The sequence below is a fragment of the Sebastes umbrosus genome, chromosome 1, assembly GCF_015220745.1.
Source record: "Sebastes umbrosus isolate fSebUmb1 chromosome 1, fSebUmb1.pri, whole genome shotgun sequence".
Classification (NCBI taxonomy): Eukaryota; Metazoa; Chordata; class Actinopteri; order Perciformes; family Sebastidae; genus Sebastes; species Sebastes umbrosus.
The window spans coordinates 41,475,823-41,497,489 of record NC_051269.1 but is presented as its reverse complement, the minus strand read 5'-3'; the positions used below and the strand labels follow the sequence as shown (position 1 = coordinate 41,497,489).

The window sequence follows — 21,667 nt, the reverse complement described above, 5'->3', positions numbered from 1 at the left end:
TCCCAGTCCGAGGGGTCATCAGTAGCTTTAACCCTGCAGTGTCTTTGCCAAAAGGTTGACTATTTTTATTTGCTTAGTAAATAAATATATTTAAACATCCATCTGCTAATCTGAGCGCATGAGTCTGCACACAAACAGACTGCATCCAGGACTGGAAATAGCTCAGCCATGATCTAAATATCACTCTGTTTATCGGTTTGATTGACTTTACTGTATTAACCACACTGAGCTGCACACAGAGCTACATCTGTGCTCTGTCTTAAAGAGAAGATGAGAAGGTTGATACCACTTTCATGTCTGTATGGTGAATACGAGGCTACCTCCAGGAGACAGTTAGCTTAGCTTAGCACAAAGACTGGAAACAATGGGAAACGGCTAGCCTGGCTTCACTTAACTGTGTCTCATGATCTTCATCAGCAGCCCCTTGAGATGAAGTTGATGCTCTGAAAAAAGCCAGTTAATGGACCTTGTGTTTTTTCATTTCTAAGGTCAAAAATCGACAATCCTTGAGCCTTTTTTGTTGCTGTCAGACTTAACTTAACCTGCTTTCAGAATTGAACTTGACTCAGTAAAAACTTGAGAGCGTACATGGTATTAAATACATTACACTTCTATTGGCAGCCTGACACTGTGCATTTCCCTCTCAGAACAACTGAAATTCTGGGAGCTGACGAGGAACGGCGGGGATCATTGGAAGGTGGAGGACATGCCGGGAGACCGTGGCATCGGAGTAACCAAATACTTTGTAACCTCCTTTGAGTGAGTGTTTATTGCTGTAAGTGTAGTCATGTTACTATATTTAAATACTAGAAATTCAATGCACACTTAAAAAGCAATACTTTTCCCATATTATCCGTTATTTGAATGCAACATATATTTGAGTATGTTTAATTATTTCTCATCTATTTATAACTTAATATATTTTCATCCATCCCATGCATAATCCTGTGTGTCCTAGTCTGTGTCTGAAGAGACAGGTGATCGACCTGTTAGCGGAGGGTTACTCTTGCAACCAGCTGGACGCTCAGCCTGCTGTCACAGTGAAAGACTGGTAAGACGGCGGTGGACTGACATTCATGTTGTTCGCAGCTTCTGTGTGTGTCGCTGATTAACACGCGTCTCATCCTGCAGGTACAACGGGAGAGGGGATTGCGGTTGCACCTACCAGATTACCGTGTGTCTGCTGGATGGGAACCAGAAGGTCATACAGAAGTTCATACCGGACACGGTGACTCTGGACCCCAAATGTAACGACCGCTTGTGGAAGCAGGTAAACAGAGAAACAGACTAAGGTCACAGAGGTTCCCATTCATTACTTCCTCTACTGTGTTGGATAAGAAAACACACTGTCAATGGTAATGTCCATTCTATACATTTTAATTCTATGACTCCACTTGTGGTCACACCCATGCTCTTAGTCCAGGTCCTCTGCCACTCACTATTGTCAGGACATTTATTCCTTTAATCCTTTACCTGGCATTAGAATGCGTCTTCATTGACCACTTGTGATCTGATCTCACTTCCCCGCTCTATATGCAAATAAACACGTAGTAAACACACGGCTAATACAGCAGCCGCTGTGACGTAATGTCACATGAATGTCAGTAGTAATATCCTACATATTCCTGATTCTGGTGCATTTTATTAACATCAAAATAAAAGGTTATTGTACCGGCGGTCCCCGGGGACCTCGGCGCCGCTGGCACCGCTGCTTTTGCCAGACAACAGCCTGTAGGGGTACAGCGCTCCAGAGGGCCGGGGAGGACAGAGAACAGGCGGTCGGGTGTCAGCTGTTGCAAAGCAGCGTAACAAAAACACAGACACATCTCCGACAGTATGATAATAATGCACTTCCTGTTCATAGTCTGATAGTCTGTAGATATGTAACCTATACACAAGATATATTTTAATAAAATACAGTTGTACCGACAGGATCCAGTAGAGCACAGAGGCTGTTTCCATGCTGACAAGCGCCCGTGTCTGCCTGTTTATTCACCTGAGGGGCGCGGTGATCCCAGCTGGACATCAGATGAGTGGACGGTCCTTAATGTGGCCCAGGATGCATTCACTACACACTGCTAAAAGAATGTGGTCATATGAGGCCCAGACCACCTCTGAATGTGGTCTGAAAGATCTGATCTCAATGCGTCTTGAGTGTGTTCACACCTGTACTTAGAGCAGTCAACTTGTGATCGGATCACTGAGGACGCATGTTAATAACAGGTCTGAACAGGGCCTTAGACACTTGATAATGCCGAATCAACTGATGCCGTCGTTGTTCTCGTCCACCAGACTGTTCAGATCACAGTGGTTTTCTCTCTCTCTCTCTCTCTCTCTCTCTCTGTCTCTTTATGAACTCCAGACCGTCCACACATTCTCTGACTACGGCCGTGGGATGCGTTTCATCACCTTTGAACATGGAGGACAAGACACCAGGTTCTGGAAGGGTTGGTATGGAGTCCGAGTCACCGGGAGCTCTGTTACTGTCTAGGTCTTAGCGAGAGGAGAGAGGAGAAGGGAATCAAGTAGTTAGGAACCCCTAAAGGTAAAGGAGGGAGCAGAGAACTAGAGTAATATCAGGGCTCCAGGGTGGAGTGTAGCTCTCCTTGTGCACCTCGCTTACACCTCTGTAATATCATAATGCTGTTCATGCTGTGGAAACAGCTTACTTACAAATCTGGCTCAGCAGCTTTTATAACTTTGAAATATTAAAATTACTGCTTGCAACACAGTCATTAATATCTTTATCTTTTCATGGGATCTCCATTAGTTGAGGCTGAAGCCCAGCTATTCTTCCTGGAGTCCACTTAAATCACTTTGAACTGTTAGGCTACATTTCAGTACATAATCACATTACAATCTTTACCACCAACGACCACAACAACAAAACAACAGCAAGAAAACAACAATATTCAAGACACAACCAAACACACAACACAGGACCTAGGTTCAACTTAATACTATTCTAGTACAACTTGAACTGTGCTAGGTCAAGTTAATACTATTCACAGAGTATAGAGGTAAATATGATTCATTATTAGCATATTTTATGTCAAAATACAAAAACAAAGCAAGCAACACATATATTAACAGGACTTTATATTTGTCCAACATTAAACCTTTTATGATTTGATGTTAGCTAAATATCAGCAGACACAGAGAGCTGTTCAGGGAGATGTTTTTTTCAATAATATTTTAAATATATTTTTGCTCTTTTCTTGAATGATACACCCAGGCAGAGTGTTCCATGTCACCATGACTCTGTACACTACAGTACTTTTCAACATGTTAGTTTTCATTTTAGGAAGTGTGAATCTGCCTTCAGTGGCATGCCTGGTGCTGTAATCATGTTCATCAGAACTGAAGCATAATTGTTTATATAATACCCTTGGCAATCTAGTTACCGATATGTTTCTAATGAAATTAAGCAACGAGGCAATAAATCTGTCTTTTACTTTGAACCATGATAGACTGTTGTGCATTTCATTGACATTAGTTCTGTATGAACAACAAAGTAAACAACGCGCTGCCTTATTCTGAGCAATTTGTAACTTCTTAATGTGTGACACGGCAGCACTAGACCAAACCTCTGACCAATAGTACAGATGAGATGAAACAAGTGTTTTAATGACATATCAACCTTACATTTGAAGGTAAAACATTCGAACATCTCCTTATAACAGAAAGACCCATTTTACTGACCACCTTATCAATGTGCTTAGACCACGATAACTCACTGTCTAGTATTATACCCAGAAGTTTGGTCTCTTGAACTTGTTCCACTGCCATATCCTTTACATACAGCTTCAATTTCAGCTTATTCATTAACAGATGTTTTGACCCAAATACAATGCCTGTGGTTTTAGAAAAATATTGATGTGATCTGTTAACTCCTACCTCTGCACGGTGACAGCAGGGTAGCTGTTAAACTAAATGACGTGTTTGGTGGCTGGTGGCTGGTTTAACATTCAAATTGGAATTAAAATGATTTAAAGAAACTACATCATTGCCTGTTTTGTCAAGTTGAACTTTCATTTAAAGATCTGATCAACTGAATGTGATCATCCATCATCCCGAGATCCCAGCGGTGTGTTGTTGTTTGTCCTCTTTTACTAGTAACGGACCGTAGGTGGTTGAAGATGTGAGGCAGAGGGGATTTCTTTGTTTCTTTCTTGTGAGCAGTGTTGGAAAGTGACCAAGTACATTTACTCATGAGCTGTACTTAAATACAACTTTGAGGTACTTGCAGTTTACTTGAGTATTCACATTTGTATGCTATTTTATACTTCTACTTCACTACATTTCAGATGGGAATATTGTGTATATTCAAGTAAAGTTCAAGTACAGTGCTTGAGTAAACATACTTAGTTACTTTCCACCACTGTGTCTAAACTACTCAGATGATTTAATATAAATAACTGTCAGAGGCCTAAAAAGATAAGAATGCAAAGATTAGAGCAAAGTCCCAAAAGATGCATACAAATATGTGTCAATTTGTTTAAGTCAAAGTTAAGACTTTTAAAGGGACAGTTCACCCGAAAATCAAAAATAGCCATTTTTCCTCTTACCTGTGGTGCTATTTATCAATCTAGATTGTTTTGGTGTGAGTAGCAGAGTGTTGGAATTATCAGCCGTAGAGTTGTCTGCTTTCTCTCCAATATATATATGGAACTAGATGGTACTCGGCTTGTGGCGCTCAAAACAACAAAGATTAGACATGTAGCCATTATGTAGTGTTTTACATTAGTATATGGATAACGTGCAGAAAATATCAAATAAAAACACTTTTTTTTTTTTAAACTCACTTTTATTTTTATTAAATCAAAATTGTATAACTCAAGAGCAAATGGATGACATACTGTATTTAATATACATATTTTACAGTCATCTGACATAAATAGAAGTTGTTTAGATTGCAAAACTTGTGACAGTACAATGCAATATTATACACGTACAGGCCAGTCGGCACTGCATACATACAATATCATTCATTCACAAGATAGTGTTCAAAGTGAGCACCGTTAACACTGGCATATCAAGGGCACCGATATAAAGCAAAGGAAATGTCTTTGACCTGATGTGTCTGTAGGAAATATGCAACTCTGCTTCAGGTTATTCCTGTTTGGACACATTTGACCTACTTTCACTTTATTATAACAATACTCTCTGGCATGTTCAGGTTACAGAGTCAGTAAAACATCAAGAGCAACGATTGTCTTTTTGGACATCAGTGTAAGTGTGTGATTGTATGTCGGTAATAGTGTGCGTACACATGGTGTTTCTGCAGGGTGGCAGACGGGTCCTGGTCCAGATGAGAGAGGAAAGCAGGACTCCTCATTCTCCTTGTGACTGCATCTGTTTACAAAAGGCCTCAAACTGATGCTGCTCCAACTCTGTCATCACCTTGTTCAGCGCGTAAATCTGTAAATAAAGAAGGGAAGAAAGTCAGCTGATTGTACAGGAGTGAGAAGTAACGTGACATATATTCATACTTGCCAACCCTCTTGATTTTCATGGGAGACTCCCGTTTTTCTTTGCCCTCTCCCGGTTTCCTCCCGGGGTTACAATTCTCACACCTTTTTTTTTTTCCTTTTCGTTATCTCAACATGTTTCTGGCGCTGTACAGCGTCTATAAGCTCTACTATTTACACCCGGTCGGCAATAGAGATACACTAAATGTCTTTTCCTGGCGGAGGAGAGCTGCTCGCAACGCCGGCGCACGCTCGTCACACATCACAGCAAAGCCAGCGTGGCGTGGCACAAGCGGGCGCAATTCATTGCGGGTTTCAGAGCTCAGTGGTGCCGTTGTCGTGTTGTGTCTGAAAGGACCTTCAGTGAGTGAGAGATGGAGAGGGAGACGGAGAGTACTAAGAGAAAGAAATACTCAAGCACGGGCAAAAATATATTGAATGAATGAATAAAACAGATGAATATTAGTTTATACCAGAGATTCACACAAGTTCACGCCAGAGGAGCGAATTATTCAGTTTTCTATCCTGAGATTTAAAGGTAAAATCACCCTACGTTTAACATAACAATGCTGTTGCAGTGTGCTTATTATTTTGTTATTTTCATTGTTTTAAAGTCACCAGAATTCACGAAACAAAGTCTCTGAAACTCAAATTTTTCTGGGGGGACGACTACCAGACCCCCCACTTTGGTTTTGAAATCCTCCCTATTTTTGAGGTCTCAAGGTTGGCAAGTATGCAAAACAACCACGTTGAAGGGATTTCCTCAAACAGAGCCTTCAACTAAAGTGGTACACACAGCTCAAATGACCGGTGATGGGGCCGGTCTGGGCCAAAATGCCAGGGCCGATTTTTTGTCCCAGTCCAGCCCTGTATAAGGATGTACCAATGGGAGCGCCTACGGGTTGCCAGTGCAGGCCATCCCACCCGAGAGTACAACTCACAGTGGTGAGTCAGAGCTTTACTATCTGTAATGAACCTTAAAGATGCATGGTGATGTTGTTCACCTCAGCTCTCTGTCTCTGTTTGAGCTCTTGCTGTGCAGACTTCTGCTTGGCTCTGTCTCCTCTGGTCGGGGTCGAGTTCAGCTTGGGTTTGTCTTTACGACAGGCAGGCTCCATGACAGCAGTCCTCCAGTCTACCTGCGACCTTTAAGGTGAGAAGGCACTTTGGTTTAACACCTTTCACTTCCTGTAAAGTTAAAGAGTCTTGTTGTCTGTAAAAATACAAAGAATACAAAACGTTGAGATATTTTTTAAAGGTCAAACCGACATACATGTCATCAACCAAACTCACACATATCACTAGAGAACAAACAACACCTGAGTTACAACACCTGAACCTTTTCTGAATGTAGATTTAGCTTAAAGAAGTGCTGCTGAGTGTTAGTGGTTAAGAGAGGTCTGAAATCTTGCAGACAAAAAGGTTTGTTTCTTGGTTGACTGTAAACTACTTGCAGGACATTTAATTTATTTTTTTATATACTTTATTTTAAGGCTGTTTTCATAAATGCAATCCACTGGTTGTAATCACAACAGTCTATCAGGAGATGAGCTGACAGACAAACCCATCAGAGAAAACAACCTCAACATTCAAAACAGAAACAAAACCAAGAAAAGAAATAACAATAATAAGAATGACAAAAAGAAAGAATAGAGTTAAAACAAACAAAACAAACAAAACAAAGGACAGGTAAGCTAAAGGTAGCATTTTAACAAACTCCCATAACATTAGCTGTTCACAGAGAAACTAACATCCAGCAGACTAAAGCAGTTTGTATCACAGTTACTGTGATGAATGTCTTACCTCCTCGTGTCTGACTGGAACACGTGGAGTGGAAAGACTGATATAATGTGATGAAGTTAGCTGTAGCTAGCTGTTAGCTGCTAACCCGGACCAAACAGCTGTTCCCACGGTGTCACCAATAAACAAATCCGAGTTTCGCAGTGAGGCGTTTGTTCAAAGGTTCCTGGTTCCGGTCTTCTTCTTCTTTGAGCTTTATTGGTGGTTGCCAAAAATAACAATTTGGTGCATTACTGCCTCCTACTGGTCTGGAGTGTGGAGCAGTAGTTGGCAGGAAAAAATAAAATAATAATAAAATAAATAAAACAAAAACAATAAAATAAAAATGAATAATTATTAATAACACCAATAATAATAATAATAATAATAATAATAATAATTCAATTCTCTCCATTATTCCTGTTCCCCTTAAAGGGACTACCTCTTACTGGTCTGGAGTGTGGAGCAGTAGTTGGCAGGAAAAAATAAAATAAAATACAAATAATAATAATAAAATAAATAAATAAATAAAACAAAAACAATAAAATAAAAATGAATAATTATTAATAACACCAATAATAATACTAATAATAATTCAATTCTCTCCATTATTCCTGTTCCCCTTAAAGGGACTACCTCTTACTGGTCTGGAGTGTTGGCTCAGACTGGCTAGTATTTACAATATTAAGATAATTAAAATAAATGAATGAATAATATCTTTTCATTCACACTAATTTGTCAGAGATACTGAAATAGTAATCTACAACACTTATTTTGTGAATTCTTTTGTGGAATATCTATTAAATCAAACTGCACTTTTATCTCTGTGAGGCTTTGAATCAGATGCTTTGTTTCTTCCTCACATCTCTGACAATGCAATACAACACGCTTTGTCTTGCCCACAGTAATTAGGCTACCTGTATTATGTTTACGTATTTTGAAGTGTACTGTTTAGTCCAGTGTTTCTTGATAGTACAGTCTCATCTCTCCTGTTCCTTCCTACACACCTCATTTCTCCCACTTCCTTCAATCTCTGTTCAAAAATGATCCTGATTTCTGTTTTGCCGAAGCTAACTTGTCAATTCAAAGTAATTATTTTTTTGTAACCTCCTTTGCAACCTTATCTACCATTTAATTTCCCTTGACACCAATATGTGCTGATATCCATAAAAATATTACTGTAAGTCCCATCATTTGAATTCTGTATGATGGGTGCCGTTCTTCTTCTTCGTTTTGTTTAATGGCGGGTGGCAACTAAAATTGAAATTTTACAACTTAGATACAATAAAAAAGTGATTAATAAATCAACAATATAATATAATACAATTTTACAACTTAAACACAATACAACAAGTGATTAATAAAATAACAATAAAATCGAATAAATTATTCAACTTAAATACAGTAAAATAAGTGATTAATAAATCAACAGTAACATTTTACAACTTTAATACAATAAAATAAGAGATTTATAAAATAACAATAAAATAGATTAAAATTAGACATTTTATTACAATACGATAAGTGATATATAAAATAACAATACAATAGAATAAAACGATACAACTTAAACACAATACAATAAGTGATTAATAAAATAACCATACAATAGAATAAAACTATACAACTTAAACACAATAAAATAAGTGATTAATAAAATAACAATGAAATAAAAATAAAATTATACAACCAAGAGGTTTCCCAACAAATAGTGGAAAGTGAAATTGTACCATTTATTCAAACTACTTCTTCATGTACGCTCATCTCTAACCAGGTCCGACCACAAGATGTCGCTCTTGTCTAATAGTCCAGTTATATTAGATCAGTGGTTCCAAACCTTTTTCCTTAAAGGACTCCTTTTCTATCACTGAGTAAACTGACGACCCCTGACTAAGTGACACATTTTATGAATACATATTCATATTATATTCAATGTATAACAATAACAGTACAGAACAACTGTTACACTGTATTAACTCAAATAGTGAACACAATAACTGCAGGAAGTTTGTGTAAAACAAGCGATGTAGATGAATTCTGAGCAGATTACCTGTGAATGAGTTTTCCTGATATTTTTTAGTAACTTTAAATACAATTCTCTGCATTGTGTATTTATTTATTTTATTTTTAACAATAATAAATACTTAATAAGCTTCTTTTTTGACAGAATCAGTGTTTTTTTTCTCCCCGACGCCTTGCCATTGTTCTATCAGCTCTCTGGTTGTTTTAAGTGCGGACTTTTATATCTAAACTATCCTGTTTATATCTTAAATAATAATCTAAACTTTAAAAATAAATAATTTCATTCATTTTTATTCACGGAAATTAATCAAATGCTGAGATGTAGGCCAACTGTAGAGTCTTTTCAAAAAGTTGTCTTACACCCCTTAAAATCAAGAAGGCTTGCGACCCCTCCTGTGAAGCTGTGGCGACCCCTAGTGGGGGTCAGGACCCTCAGGTTGGGAATCAGACAGTGCATTAGAGTGTGCAGGAGTTTGCATTAACACAGATGTTTCAGGCATTCAACATTGACCTGACGTGTGTTATCTGACTGAGATGAGACATTTGGAGAGGAGAGTTTGACAGAAAGGTCCTGTTGAAGTCTTTAGTGTCACTAAGTCTGAACCTCTCACACCTGTTTGTGAATATTTAGATAATTAAACTGTTTTCTTAGTGTTTTCCCCTATTTCCCCCCTCGGACTATACACACACAGTGTACAGATTCCCTTCAGGGCTCCTCTTCAGTACATAAATCAGCTGTGTGAGCAGTGAGCCTGACTCCAGCTGAGGGGTGGTCCACAACACATTTATCACCTCAGAAACAAAAACAGTCATTACGAAGGGAAAGAATCATAAACACACTCTCACATATGAAATGAGGAAATCGTCCTCTTAGATCAGACAACGCTGGTAGTCTCCGGTGTCGTCGTGAACTATAGAGTCTGAATGTGTGCATGTGTGCCCTCTGGCAGTGCTACGCCATGGAGATTTATCGCGCAGCATACCAACGGTTTACCTGGATTTATCCTCCAACTACAGGAGAGAGCTCTCCCTCGAAATAATATCCTGCCAAGAATAACTCCTTCTGAACGCTGCAGACAACAGACAGACCTGCTGCTCCATACGCACAGCAGCATAAAGGAAAAACACACTTTTATAAAGCTTAAGGTTCAATGTGGTCCCTTAACTTAGGCTACATATCATTGCTTTTATGGTGAAAATACTAAATCTAAAAGCTGCATTTCCGGGAATTTAAGTAATAATGTGAAACTCTTTTGTCTGCTTTGCAGCTCTCTGTCAGCAGTTAATATAACACACTAGTTATTTAGCCTTCATGTAATATTTTTCATTTGCTGCAACAAAACACCTAGAGAGTGATGGGGGATATTCTCAGGATGTGATTTATCTCATGTCGCAAAGTTCATCTAAAAAAACTAAAAACAAAACAGTAGACAAACTGGGCAGTGAGGAAGTCATCACAGCTGTCAGAAAGTCGTGCCACCCAGAGAAAATCCAAGACGAAAGACGTCACAGTTCTGACCACACTCTTTGATTGACAAGTGATTTCTGGGAATAGCAAAACACAAACACCCACAGGAATGACTGAACCAAACTTAGCAAGACATCACAGGAAAAAAAAAAAGGTGGTGCAGGTGCAACGGCACCTTAAAGGAAGACTCAACACGTCCTCTTCCCAACTCGTCAAATACCGCCACTTTGTCCCGCCCCTTGGCGTCACTTTAGGACAAGGCATCAAAACCATATAGTTAGGTTTAGGAAAAAAACATCATGGTTGGGCTTAAAACTACTACGCTTGTAAAGTGAAAATAAAACTGAATGTTGTGAAAGCAGGACATGAACGAACAGCTGATCGTAACATGAAAGTGAATCTTAACATACGAGACACGAACAGCGCTCTCCTGGATGAAAGCCTTGTGTTTGTTGGTGTGACGTCACTTTGGCCGTGCGGACAATCGCAATCTTCACGTATGCGGCAAGCAAATGTCGCGCTTTTCTCACCTCGCGTTACCTTGAATTCTTGAAGAAAACTTTGTTTTTCTCTCACGCCTCCACGGTGAACGAAGAATCAAAATACGGAGAATAGTCTCGGTGAATCGAAGTAGACGGGGGCCGCGTTTAACAACAGCAAAACTATATCAGAACATCCGTTTACAAACTCTCACACGTGCAGTATAATCCAAGTCTTCTGCTCAGGTCATGGTAACTATGGTTGGTAAAGTCATAAAGCTCCAGGTATCCAGCAAAAGTCACCACAATGAGAAACAAACGCTAATGATGATGGGCGCATGAGTTGAATTGTTTTCAACTCGAAGTGTTCAGGGCACTCCAGCTAAAACATGAGGCGCATAGAGTGGAAAAACGCACAAAACGCTTCACTCTCATTGAAAACAATTACAAAAAGCTTAAACACACTCTGACTTATCAGGGAGTAATGGTGCTTTATGTTTATGGGCTCTATTCGCCATTAGATGATTCTGGGAAACGGGGGCTCGGTTTGAGCCTCGCTGCCTTTTTTTGACAGAGTAAGGGCAGAGCTGAAACAGAGAAAGAGAGAGGGGTCGTTGCGATAATGTGGCATACGCTGTAACCACTCAGCTACCAAGCATAGACTGTATATAAGAAGTGGACGTAGTCAGCGTAACGTCACCCATTGGTTTGTGGACTATGGTCAAAGAACGTATATTGATAAGAAAACTGAAAGTCAATAGTTCGTTCCATTGCAACATCAGATCATATTCAGACAGACAGGATGAGAACAAATAATATGTTTTTTGAACATTAAAGGCAGGGTTGACGATGTTCTCCAGTCTACACTATTTGTTCTATTGGTTGAAATGGTCTTTACACCCCGACAGCGATCCATTACTGAAGAGCTCTGAAAAAGGACCGGAAAAGAGCCGTCATCTGTAGCTGCTGTAATCCTGTAAAAACATCTACCAATCACTGCCTCGAGGTCCGCTTGGAAAGAACCAATCAGATGCCTCCCTGCTCTCTTGGCGTGCACCAGCCTGAACTCAAAGCGTGTCGCCGCCGCACGTTTCCTGGAGAATGGAAGAGAAAACTCAGCCCTGCAGTAGCACTGCCGCGGTTACGAGTCATGAGGTAGCGTTGTTGAGTTGAGGTCCTCTCTCCGCTCTGTGTCTGTGAAGTAGTTACGATGCGGCGGTGCTCGTGCATGTGTTTGTGTGAGGGGGGGCGTTGCCTTGGAAGGAGCCCCGAGGGGATGGGGGAGGGGGGTGTAGACGGAGCTCCTGAGGCGATGCTACTTTCCAATTACAGTATGTTAGCTTTCCAACATCGTCGACCCTACCTTTAAAGCATGTAAATAATGTATGTTCTAGTAGAAACCCAAAATACAAGTATGAAACTGAAAATGAGCATAACATGTCTCCTTTAACCAGTGGCAAAGGCAACCTGCTGGTGTTTTCAGTTTGCCATCTGATCCTGGATGTAGGGCAGAGGGAAGGAGTGTCAGACAGGAGGAGGTAAAGAGATGAAAAGGTTAAGAAGTAAGGGAAGAGAAGCTGGAGAGATGGTTAAAGTTTTATAGAGTGGCAGAGAGGGCCGTGGAGGCGAGGGGAGGGATGAGGTGTGGAGAGACGGGCCAAGGAGACGGCAGCGGCACAAGTGTGTGTTAGGAGCCTTGTTCTTCTAAATTAAACTCTCTCTCCGGGGGGAAGCTCAGCTCTGACTGCTCTTTCACACCAGCGGCCCTGAACACACAAACTCACCACAACCTCCTAACCCCGCTCGCCAGTCCGCTGCCAAAAAACACACACACGTACACAGCACGCACACACGTAAGCACGCTGTGTACAAATCCCCGTAGACATGTACATATACACACAAAGTCTTTCAGAACTAAAAATAAACAACCACGGTGACTGTGCCTAAAATAACTGGACACACGCACACACACACACACACACACACACACACACACACACACGTGCGCTTACTGTACACTCATACACAAAAGCCTTCACGCATGCACACACACTCTGTTGCTCTCTTCACACCTGAACCCCGATAGACCTGCAGCCGCCAAAGCAAACAGCAAGCAGCAAGCAGCAAAAAAACAGAGAAAAAGATACGGACAGGATGTGACCTAACAAGCAGGGGTCACACACACACATCGACACACACACCGACACACACAAACATGACAAAACACCGAACTCCGAACCCCGTCAGCTTGTATTTGAAGTTTCTTTTTTGAAACGTTTTCAGATTTTATGCCTTCTTTATTAACTACAATCTCATCCGCCGCAACAGTAAGCGTTCAGAGAAAGTGCGACAGGAGTGTGATGACGTATTAAAGAGTGAGAAGACAAGCACGGGCGGTTGGGAGAGGAGGTGGATGGGTCCAACAAACACAAGGCTCTCATCCAGGAGACCGCTGTTCGTGTCCCGTGCGTTAAGTTTCACTTTAACATTACAATCAGCTGTTTGTCTGTGTCCTGCGTACACAACGTTCAGTTTCATTTTCACTTTAAAAACACGATACTTTTAAGCCTAACCATGTCGTTTTCCCAAAACCTGACTAAGTGGTTTTGTGGCCTAAACCTAATGTGATGCCAAGGGAAACTACGGGTGCTTTCACACCTAACCCTCTTTGGTTCAGTTAAAACAAACTCAGGTCCGTTTGGCCCGGTTAGTACGGTTCGTTTGGGCTGCTGTAAATGCTGCCAATCAAACCCTGGTGCGGTCTCTGCTGCGGTTCGTTTGTGGTGTGAAAGCTAATGAACCAACTACAGGATTTTATGATAGCAGATTTGTGATTTTAGCATGATTTCAAAAGCTAAACTGCTCATAAATCCATCTATTGATTTTGAAATCTGTTCAGGATGTAAATCTGTATTTAAGGCTATATATAAATATATAGCCTTAAATACAGATTAAGGCTATATATATATATATATATATATATATATAAGCATGCCAGCGCGGGTATTTTCCCTAATTAATAGGTCAAAAGCTGTAGCATTTTTTCTCCCTTGGTTCCGGACTAAATGAAGTGTAATTGATCAAATGAATTATGGTCCCATTGTAGCTGGTTAAAGAAGATTAATTATACACACATACAGACTTCATGCCACAGTATTTCTTATTGACTAAGTTTCAATCCTGCTTGGATCTTCGTCAGGTCAAAATATTTGGCTTTTTGTTTCTATCTGGCTGCAAGCGTTAGCTGGCGACGCTAGCCAATAGCAAGCCTTCATTTTCCCAGGATCGTGTCCGGTGGCAGACAGAATTGCATAGTGAAAGCAAAGCTTATGGGAAACCAGTCTAAACGCACATTACGTGAACAAAGAACACGTTTTCTTGCGATGGCCTTTCTAAAATGAGCAGTGGTGAAAGTTATTATTTAATGTTATGATCAAGGAGTTGATAAGCTAGCATGCAAGCTAGTTGGAAAGTTGTCTACTTCCATTTAAATGATTGAAATACTGCAGCGGGTACTTACAGTTTGAAAGACTTACAGTTTGCATTAGGGCTGTCGCGACGAAGGAATTTCCTCTGCGGTGATAATGATTGGCTCAAAAGTGTGATATGCAGTAGCCTATTATTGCCTCTTTTTTTTTTTGCAAATGACTTTATTTATCACAATTTTAGTGTTGTAAAAATAAGCGTTAATGTTAGGTTATTATTAGGTAGGCTATATTTTTGCTTTTTAAATGACAAAGATGACAGATTTAAAACTAATTAAATACTTGTTTATTGTTAAATGCAGAACACAGAAGGGCAATGAGGTGCAGCTTGTTTTTCAGCTGAGACACTTTGGTTGCATCTGGTTGCTATGATACGGAATATCTGCAGAAGTAAAAATGTCTAATGGACACGCTGACCTAAACACTTGTGGGTTGTAAAAAATAAAGATTTGACAGGCTTGTACGAGCAGTAGCTCTATGGAGTTCCCAATGTTAGTTGCCATGTTGGAACAGTGTTTTGCCCTCCAGGCTCCGCACCAGTCAGGTGACTGAAAATTATGAATAAGCATGAACAACAACAGACATTACTTTAATTTCAGTATTATTAAGGTTTTCTCTGCTGGCAATGATATTTAAAAAGGAGTCAGAACTAATATGATTGTAGTGTGGAGTTTGTTCTTGGGGTGAGGTAGTGGGCAGGTAGATGATGATGATGATGATGATGATGATGTTGTTGAGGTTGAGGTTTTAGTTTCCGCTGTGAAGTAGAAGTGGGTGCAGAAAGCCTCAGGTACAGTGAGTGATCCATCTCAGAGCTAATAGCGAGTCCTTGCAAACACTCAGGGGAAGTCCTGACGTCTACCAAATCCCAAAACATCTGTATTCAACAACCGACTCCCCCCCCCCCCCCCCTCTCAGCATCAGGATCCTCCTGGAGCCTGAGGGACTTTAGACCTTAATCTCCTGTCTCCTCTTCCAGTCTCTCACATAACAAAACACACTCCCGCTGCTTGTGTTGTAACTGCTCTCATGGACACACAGTGTTTCGTATAAAAAGGTATTGAGTGACATAAACTGTATGTTACCTCGCTGTGCAGGTGTGGACCTCTGGTCCTACCGTCTTCAGAAAGTTGATTTAACGAGATAAAACGTTCCTGTGTCCATCATTACACACAGTGGGGTGATGGACACACAGGCTGTCTGAGGGGCAGGGGCCAAAAAATACAAATCTATCTAATCAATCAATTATTTTCCAGCAAAATGTTATCCAACTAAACGGAGATCATACCGAGATATTCATCTTCGGATCACAGAAAGACAGACAGAAGGTTGGCTCTCTCAGAATCAAGTAGGGATGCACCGATACTGATACCAGTATCAGGTCCGCAAAACGGCTCCGATACAACGGCACTGGGGGGGCCGGAATCCCAGCTGGCGCACGCCGGCCCTCAGTTTCATTGCGCCACAGGGTGTTGCTTGCACCCTCTGACTCGCGCGTGCGTAAGACTCCTTGGTCCGTGTTTCAAGACGGGTCGGGTGGGTTGCAGACATCGCTGCAGACCCATAGCGCCTTTTACGTGGGCCGAACCCCGCCCTGGTGGCACGATGCGGTTGTGGCGCACTAAGGACAGTCCTCCCCGATCTACAGTCGCAGCGGGAGCAGGGGGCCCCGTCCATCCCCGGAGAGAGGGCGCAGCGAGCCCTTTGTCCACGGCCCGGGAAGCACCTAAGATACTGGTATCATATGAAACTAGAAAACTAAATGAATCAATCGGTACCAACCATGTCATACTAGCTTGTTGTGAAGGAGGTTAAATAACGCTCCAAACTTACGCTAAAGTTTGGCGAAGAAAACACTTTTTTGGCATAGCCATTTTCAAAGGGGTCCCTTGACCTCTGACCTCAAACTGACAGCTGTTGTTGCCTTTTGGGCTTGACTTTGCCATTAGTTATGATTTGAGCATATTGTTTTATTCTAAATGCAGTACCTGGGAGGGTTTCTGGATCAATATCTGTCATTGATTTGTGTTGGTAATTGATTTCCAGTAATAAATATATACATACATTTGCATAAAGCAGCATATATGTCCACTCCCATGCTGATCAGAGGATTAAATACTTGACAAATCTCCTTTTAAGGTACAATTAATCACGATTATCTATTTTAATTGATTGACAGCCCTAGTAATCAACATTTTACTTATTCAGTTATGTAGTTTAGTCCAGGTCTCGGCTGCCGAGCCAAAGCATCTACAGCAGAGCTACTCTGTGTTTCCCACACACAGTTACAAATGTACTACTAATTGTCATCACTCACCTCGTACACCCGCGTCACCCTCACACCTCAGCGGTGAATAGAGGGGTGAGCGTCGGGGACAGGAAGGAGTTAGAGGGGTGAGGCTGATGAAGGTGATGGTCATGCTATAGGAGGAGGACAGAGGGGACAGTGTGTCCTTTAAGTCCATGTGAGAGAGAGAGAGAGACAGCGGGGTCAGTGTGTTTGGCCTGGCCGGGTCTCCTCCATCCTTCTCTCTCTCACTCTCTCTCTATCTCTCTCTCTCTCTCGCTCTCTCTCTCTCCCTCTGTCCCAGGAGCTGCTTCTCATTAAGCCTGTTTGTTTTGGCCGACACACAGTGGCACTTAGCAGCAACACGCTCGCCCACGTGTGTGTGTGTGTGTGTGTGTGTGTGTGTGTGTGTGTGTGTGTGTGTGCGTGTGTGTGTGTGTGTGTGTGCATGCAGACACACAGAGTTGTGTTTGTTTTGGCAGTGACCAGGTGCCACTTAGTAAAGCCTCTAAATGCCAGCGATCAGCCGAACACACCACCGTGTTTACTTTTTGCCGAGCGTGGACCCCCCCCCCCCCCCCCTTCGATCTCACACACCTCCAACCAGACAGAATGTGTGATAAATATGAAAATCTATACCAGGATTTAATATCCTATAGGCATTAACCTCCCTCTCCCAGTAACCCCAGGAGTCGTCGTAACATTATTTACATCAATAGTTCAATACAATACTGCAGAAATGGAATATGATATTAATAAATGTTTTCTTTAGTGTGTAATCACCTGATAATAAGAATCGTTATCTTAGTATGAGCCGTTTATATCTACATAGGGAGCAAGTCCTCTCCACGGAGTCCGCCATGTTGCACCGCCATGTTTCTACAGTAGCCCAGAACGGCTTGTGCCGGAGTCGATAACATTACTCGCTGCCGTCGCCGCCGCTCTCTCTCTCTCTTGCTTCATCACTCACTTCCCACGTACACACACACTCTACACACTGGCTCTGCTCCGAATGACCTACGCTACTCTTACTACAACTGGATTAACGTGAAATCCTGAACTCTGCGACGATAAGTAACAAGGAGGAGTCAAACACGAGCACCCTGGACAGCTCCCACAATCATGGCCGAGGAAGTGGAGATGCGTCGTCCATCTTTATATACAGCCTATGGATTTTACACACACACACACACACACGCACACACACGCACACACACGCACACACACACAGACAGTGTCAGTGTTTCTTGTGTTTATGTTCTGCTGAACACTGACACCCGTTTAGTTTAGATAGAGTCGATAATACTCCTTAAAGAGCCTGTCACCGCGGGCCAAGCCAGAGAAAAACACACAGCCATTACGCTCCACGCAACACACACACTCCCGTCACTGTACACACACACACCGAACACACCGAGCAGGAAACAAACGCAGCGTTCTCTTCTCTCACCGAGTGTAATTTGGACCCCAACCCTCCCAATTTTCTGTCTGGGACGGCCTGTGGACGGGCTGCGGAGAGCAGCGAGCGTAGGTTTAGGTTTCCCTACACACACCAGGAATGTGATAAACAATACATGCATTCTTAGGATCTGGCACACGCACACATACACAGGTACATGCACACGCATGCAGTACGACATATATGTAAACACACAGACAGATCTGCCCTTCAGCAGTTATAAAAGCTATTGTGTATAGATTAAAACCCCATGGTCTCTTTCACACACACACACACACACACACGGGACTGTGAACACACACTCGATTCAGAACCGAGTGTTTCCCAACAGGATCCCGGCACACTGCAGCCCTGTGGTCAAAATGTTACAGAATGATGTTGGATTATAACCAACAGTCACTCTTTTCTTTGGAAAATGGGGATCCCTTATGCAACGTTAAAGCCTGAAAAAAAAAATACACCGTTGGCAAAAAAATGACATTATTGCAAGTCGGGCATACAGGAACATTGAACGACTTGACATCAATATGAATCATGTAACAATATCGACTGTGTGAAAAAGAATAATAACCAACACTGAACCTCTGTGTATGGTTTAAACTAAACGGGTTGGCTTCATGAGACTAACATAGTTAATCACATAAAGGTGGCATATAGGCTTAAAGCATCAGTAGGCGAGATCGGAGCAAATGTGATTAAATAAAGTTATTTTTATAAAAAGTAGTACATGAAACAGATAACCTGAAAAAAATCATGTTCCTCTGTGTCCTCCGGTGTCCTCCGGTGCTCCTAACGGCATCTGCAAGATTTCACAGACCGGAGGAAAACAAGCAGTAAGAGCTGATCTGAGGTCTGCTGTCCAGCTGCCGTCTATGAGAGCCGGCTGTCAATCACTCTGAACTCCGACCAAACGGTCAAACTAGGCAGCGCTGATCAAATATGAATCAATATTCTGTTACGTTAATGCCTATTTCTCTCCTCACATGTTCTCAGAATCATCTTGTAGTGCACGGTTTAGCTGGAAAATGAGAAAGCTTGTGGCCACTATTGTGAAATCTGCTGAAGGAACGCCAAGTTCTGGTCACATTTCTCTCAATGAAATGACCTGTAATTGCCTGAAAACCTGAAAACAGAGCCATGAGGAGGTGCAGAAGTCTAGTTTTCTCTCAGAACACTTGAATTACAATATGCTGAAAGGTTATTATGGAATTTTTGCCCATTGGGCCAAAAATATACTGACTACTGCAGCTTTAATGGGTTTCTTTTTTTTTACCTACCCGCCGGTCTATTCATATGAATCTGAAAAATGCTCTAATAAATTTAGGTTGCAAGGTGGAATTTGTCCTGTTCAAACTAGAAAATATCTACGTTGACTTTGATAGAACAATCCGTTTGCACGAAAAGGCGTATAAATGCTACGATAATGTGCGAGACGTTTAGCGTGCGATAAGGATGTCTATCTTGATTTCCACGTGTCTTTTTGTATGCCATGTATCCTGTACGGACTGCGATGTAAACGCATCCGCGTATACATGCTACGGTAAGAGTTAGTGACGTATAGTAAAAAAATGTAGAAAAAACAGTTATGGTGGGTCGGTTCAACAAACACAGGACTTTCAACTTGGAGACCCGCGTTCAAGGACCGGAGTTTTGTTTTGTAAGATACGTTAGTGACGTTCGTCACGCGTTTTTTGTTGACGTTTGTGACGTGTTTTCCTCAGTTGTTTACGTAAATTTTTTACTTACTTATTTTAAGCCCAACCATGATGTTTTCCCTTACCCTAACTGAGTGGTTTTCTTGCCTGTACCTAACTGCGGATGGTTGTGTGGTGTACAAATGACACGCGAAAACGCTAAAATTAGTCCTCGTGACATGCGGAATGTCCGGTTAATGTCGTGGTATTTATACACCTTCCTGTGAAAAGACTATATGCATGTAACAAGCGTAAATTGACACGTGTTGCTGGACAGTCGTAGGAAAACGCACGAAAAATGAGGACTAACTTTTCTTACGATATGATATGAATCATTGTATGCTGCTGTAAACTTACCGTTAAACGAAGGCCGTCCCTGCAGTGCTCCCATGCTAACAGTTTAGCATGAATGTTCAGTGACAGATCTATTGTTTTACTCGTAAACTTTGAATAATACAGTGTCGCCTGACTCACATGAGTAAATGTTGCTGCAGTTGAATTGAGCTGAAGTGTGTAGTTGGTGGCGATGGAGGTGCCAGGTCAAAGGGTTAAAGTTTCTGCGGGACGTCTGAGGACACGGTGCAGCCTGGTTAGACCCAGCTGTCAAAACACACAGAAACACACACTCCAAGACAACCAGGTGTCTCTGTATGAATGAGTGTAGTGTATACCACCTGTACATACACACACTGTCGCACTAACTCAGCATATAACCACAGCTCAGACAGGTGAGGCTGACGACCTGAGCTGTGTATCAGCATTGTGTGTGTGTGTGTGTGTGTGTGTGTGTGCGCAGGAAGGCCTCCAGAGGGGGGCGCTGTCTGTGTTGAAGCAGCAAACTACGACCTACGCAGACCAATTACAGCAAATTGTGTGTAGGATTATGTGTGTGTGTGTGTGTGAGTGATTTCGCGGGGCAGTCGGGGTACTGTATGTACGCATGTGTTGACTCAGTGAGATTGGCGGCTTGGTCTCGAGGGAGCTGTGGCTTAGCCGACGCCGGCACACTGTTAAAGCTAAACACTCCTAATTGAGGAGGACGCTTACAGGCCCTCCTCTGTGTGTGTGTGTGTGTGTGTGTGTGTGTGTGTGTGTGTGTGTGTGTGTGTGTGTGTTAGAGAGGAGGTATGGAAGGAGAACAGTCTTGCTGTGGTAAATAACAATGGGGGGCATCAGTGGCAATTTACTGATGTCTAGAAACTAAATGAAGTGTATGTATTCACTGTTCTCTGTGATGGCCTCCAGATACTCCAGTACTTCACTAATCTATTGGGATTTGAATGGCATGCAATATCTGCAATGCATGATGCTCTGTAACTCATAATGAATGCCAGGGATCAACCCAGAGTGTGTGTGTTTATATATACTGCATTTCAATATTAAAGGTTCTCTATACGATATCCAGAGCATTAATATACTGCAGCATCAAACAACAATTTTCTATGTAAAGATATAGAGGAGTAATGTCTACCTGAGCAGAGAATGAAGTCTGTCTCCCTCTGTGTGTGTTGTAATCAGAGCTT

General features: G+C 41.8%; 2 protein-coding genes across 6 annotated transcripts in view; one reads left to right on the top strand and one right to left on the bottom strand.

The window, feature by feature from the left end:
* The window catches only part of LOC119496502 (F-box only protein 6-like), a 5,992-nt gene extending 1,991 nt beyond the window's left edge, over positions 1 to 4,001 (top strand). For both annotated transcript variants that reach the window (XM_037783850.1, XM_037783858.1), the window contains exons 3-6: positions 648 to 759; positions 959 to 1,051; positions 1,132 to 1,270; positions 2,363 to 4,001. In XM_037783850.1, coding sequence (XP_037639778.1) covers positions 648 to 759; positions 959 to 1,051; positions 1,132 to 1,270; positions 2,363 to 2,491 — 473 coding nt within the window. In that variant the 3' untranslated portion in view covers positions 2,492 to 4,001. The remainder of the gene's footprint in view (positions 1 to 647; positions 760 to 958; positions 1,052 to 1,131; positions 1,271 to 2,362) is intronic.
* LOC119496513 (small vasohibin binding protein) overlaps positions 1 to 7,453 on the bottom strand; it is a 10,974-nt gene extending 3,521 nt beyond the window's left edge. Inside the window, exons 1-3 of one of the 4 annotated variants that reach the window (XM_037783900.1) lie at positions 7,275 to 7,451; positions 6,476 to 6,617; positions 5,069 to 5,421 (exon numbers count right to left, since the gene is read on the bottom strand). In XM_037783900.1, the coding sequence (XP_037639828.1) occupies positions 5,335 to 5,421; positions 6,476 to 6,589 (201 nt within the window). In that variant the 5' untranslated portion in view covers positions 6,590 to 6,617; positions 7,275 to 7,451 and the 3' untranslated portion in view covers positions 5,069 to 5,334. Of the gene's footprint in view, positions 1 to 5,068; positions 5,422 to 6,475; positions 6,685 to 7,274 lie in introns of those variants that run through there. The other 3 variants (XM_037783887.1, XM_037783909.1, XM_037783892.1) reach the window with 3 other exon arrangements.
* Positions 7,454 to 21,667: the final 14,214 nt, after the last annotated feature.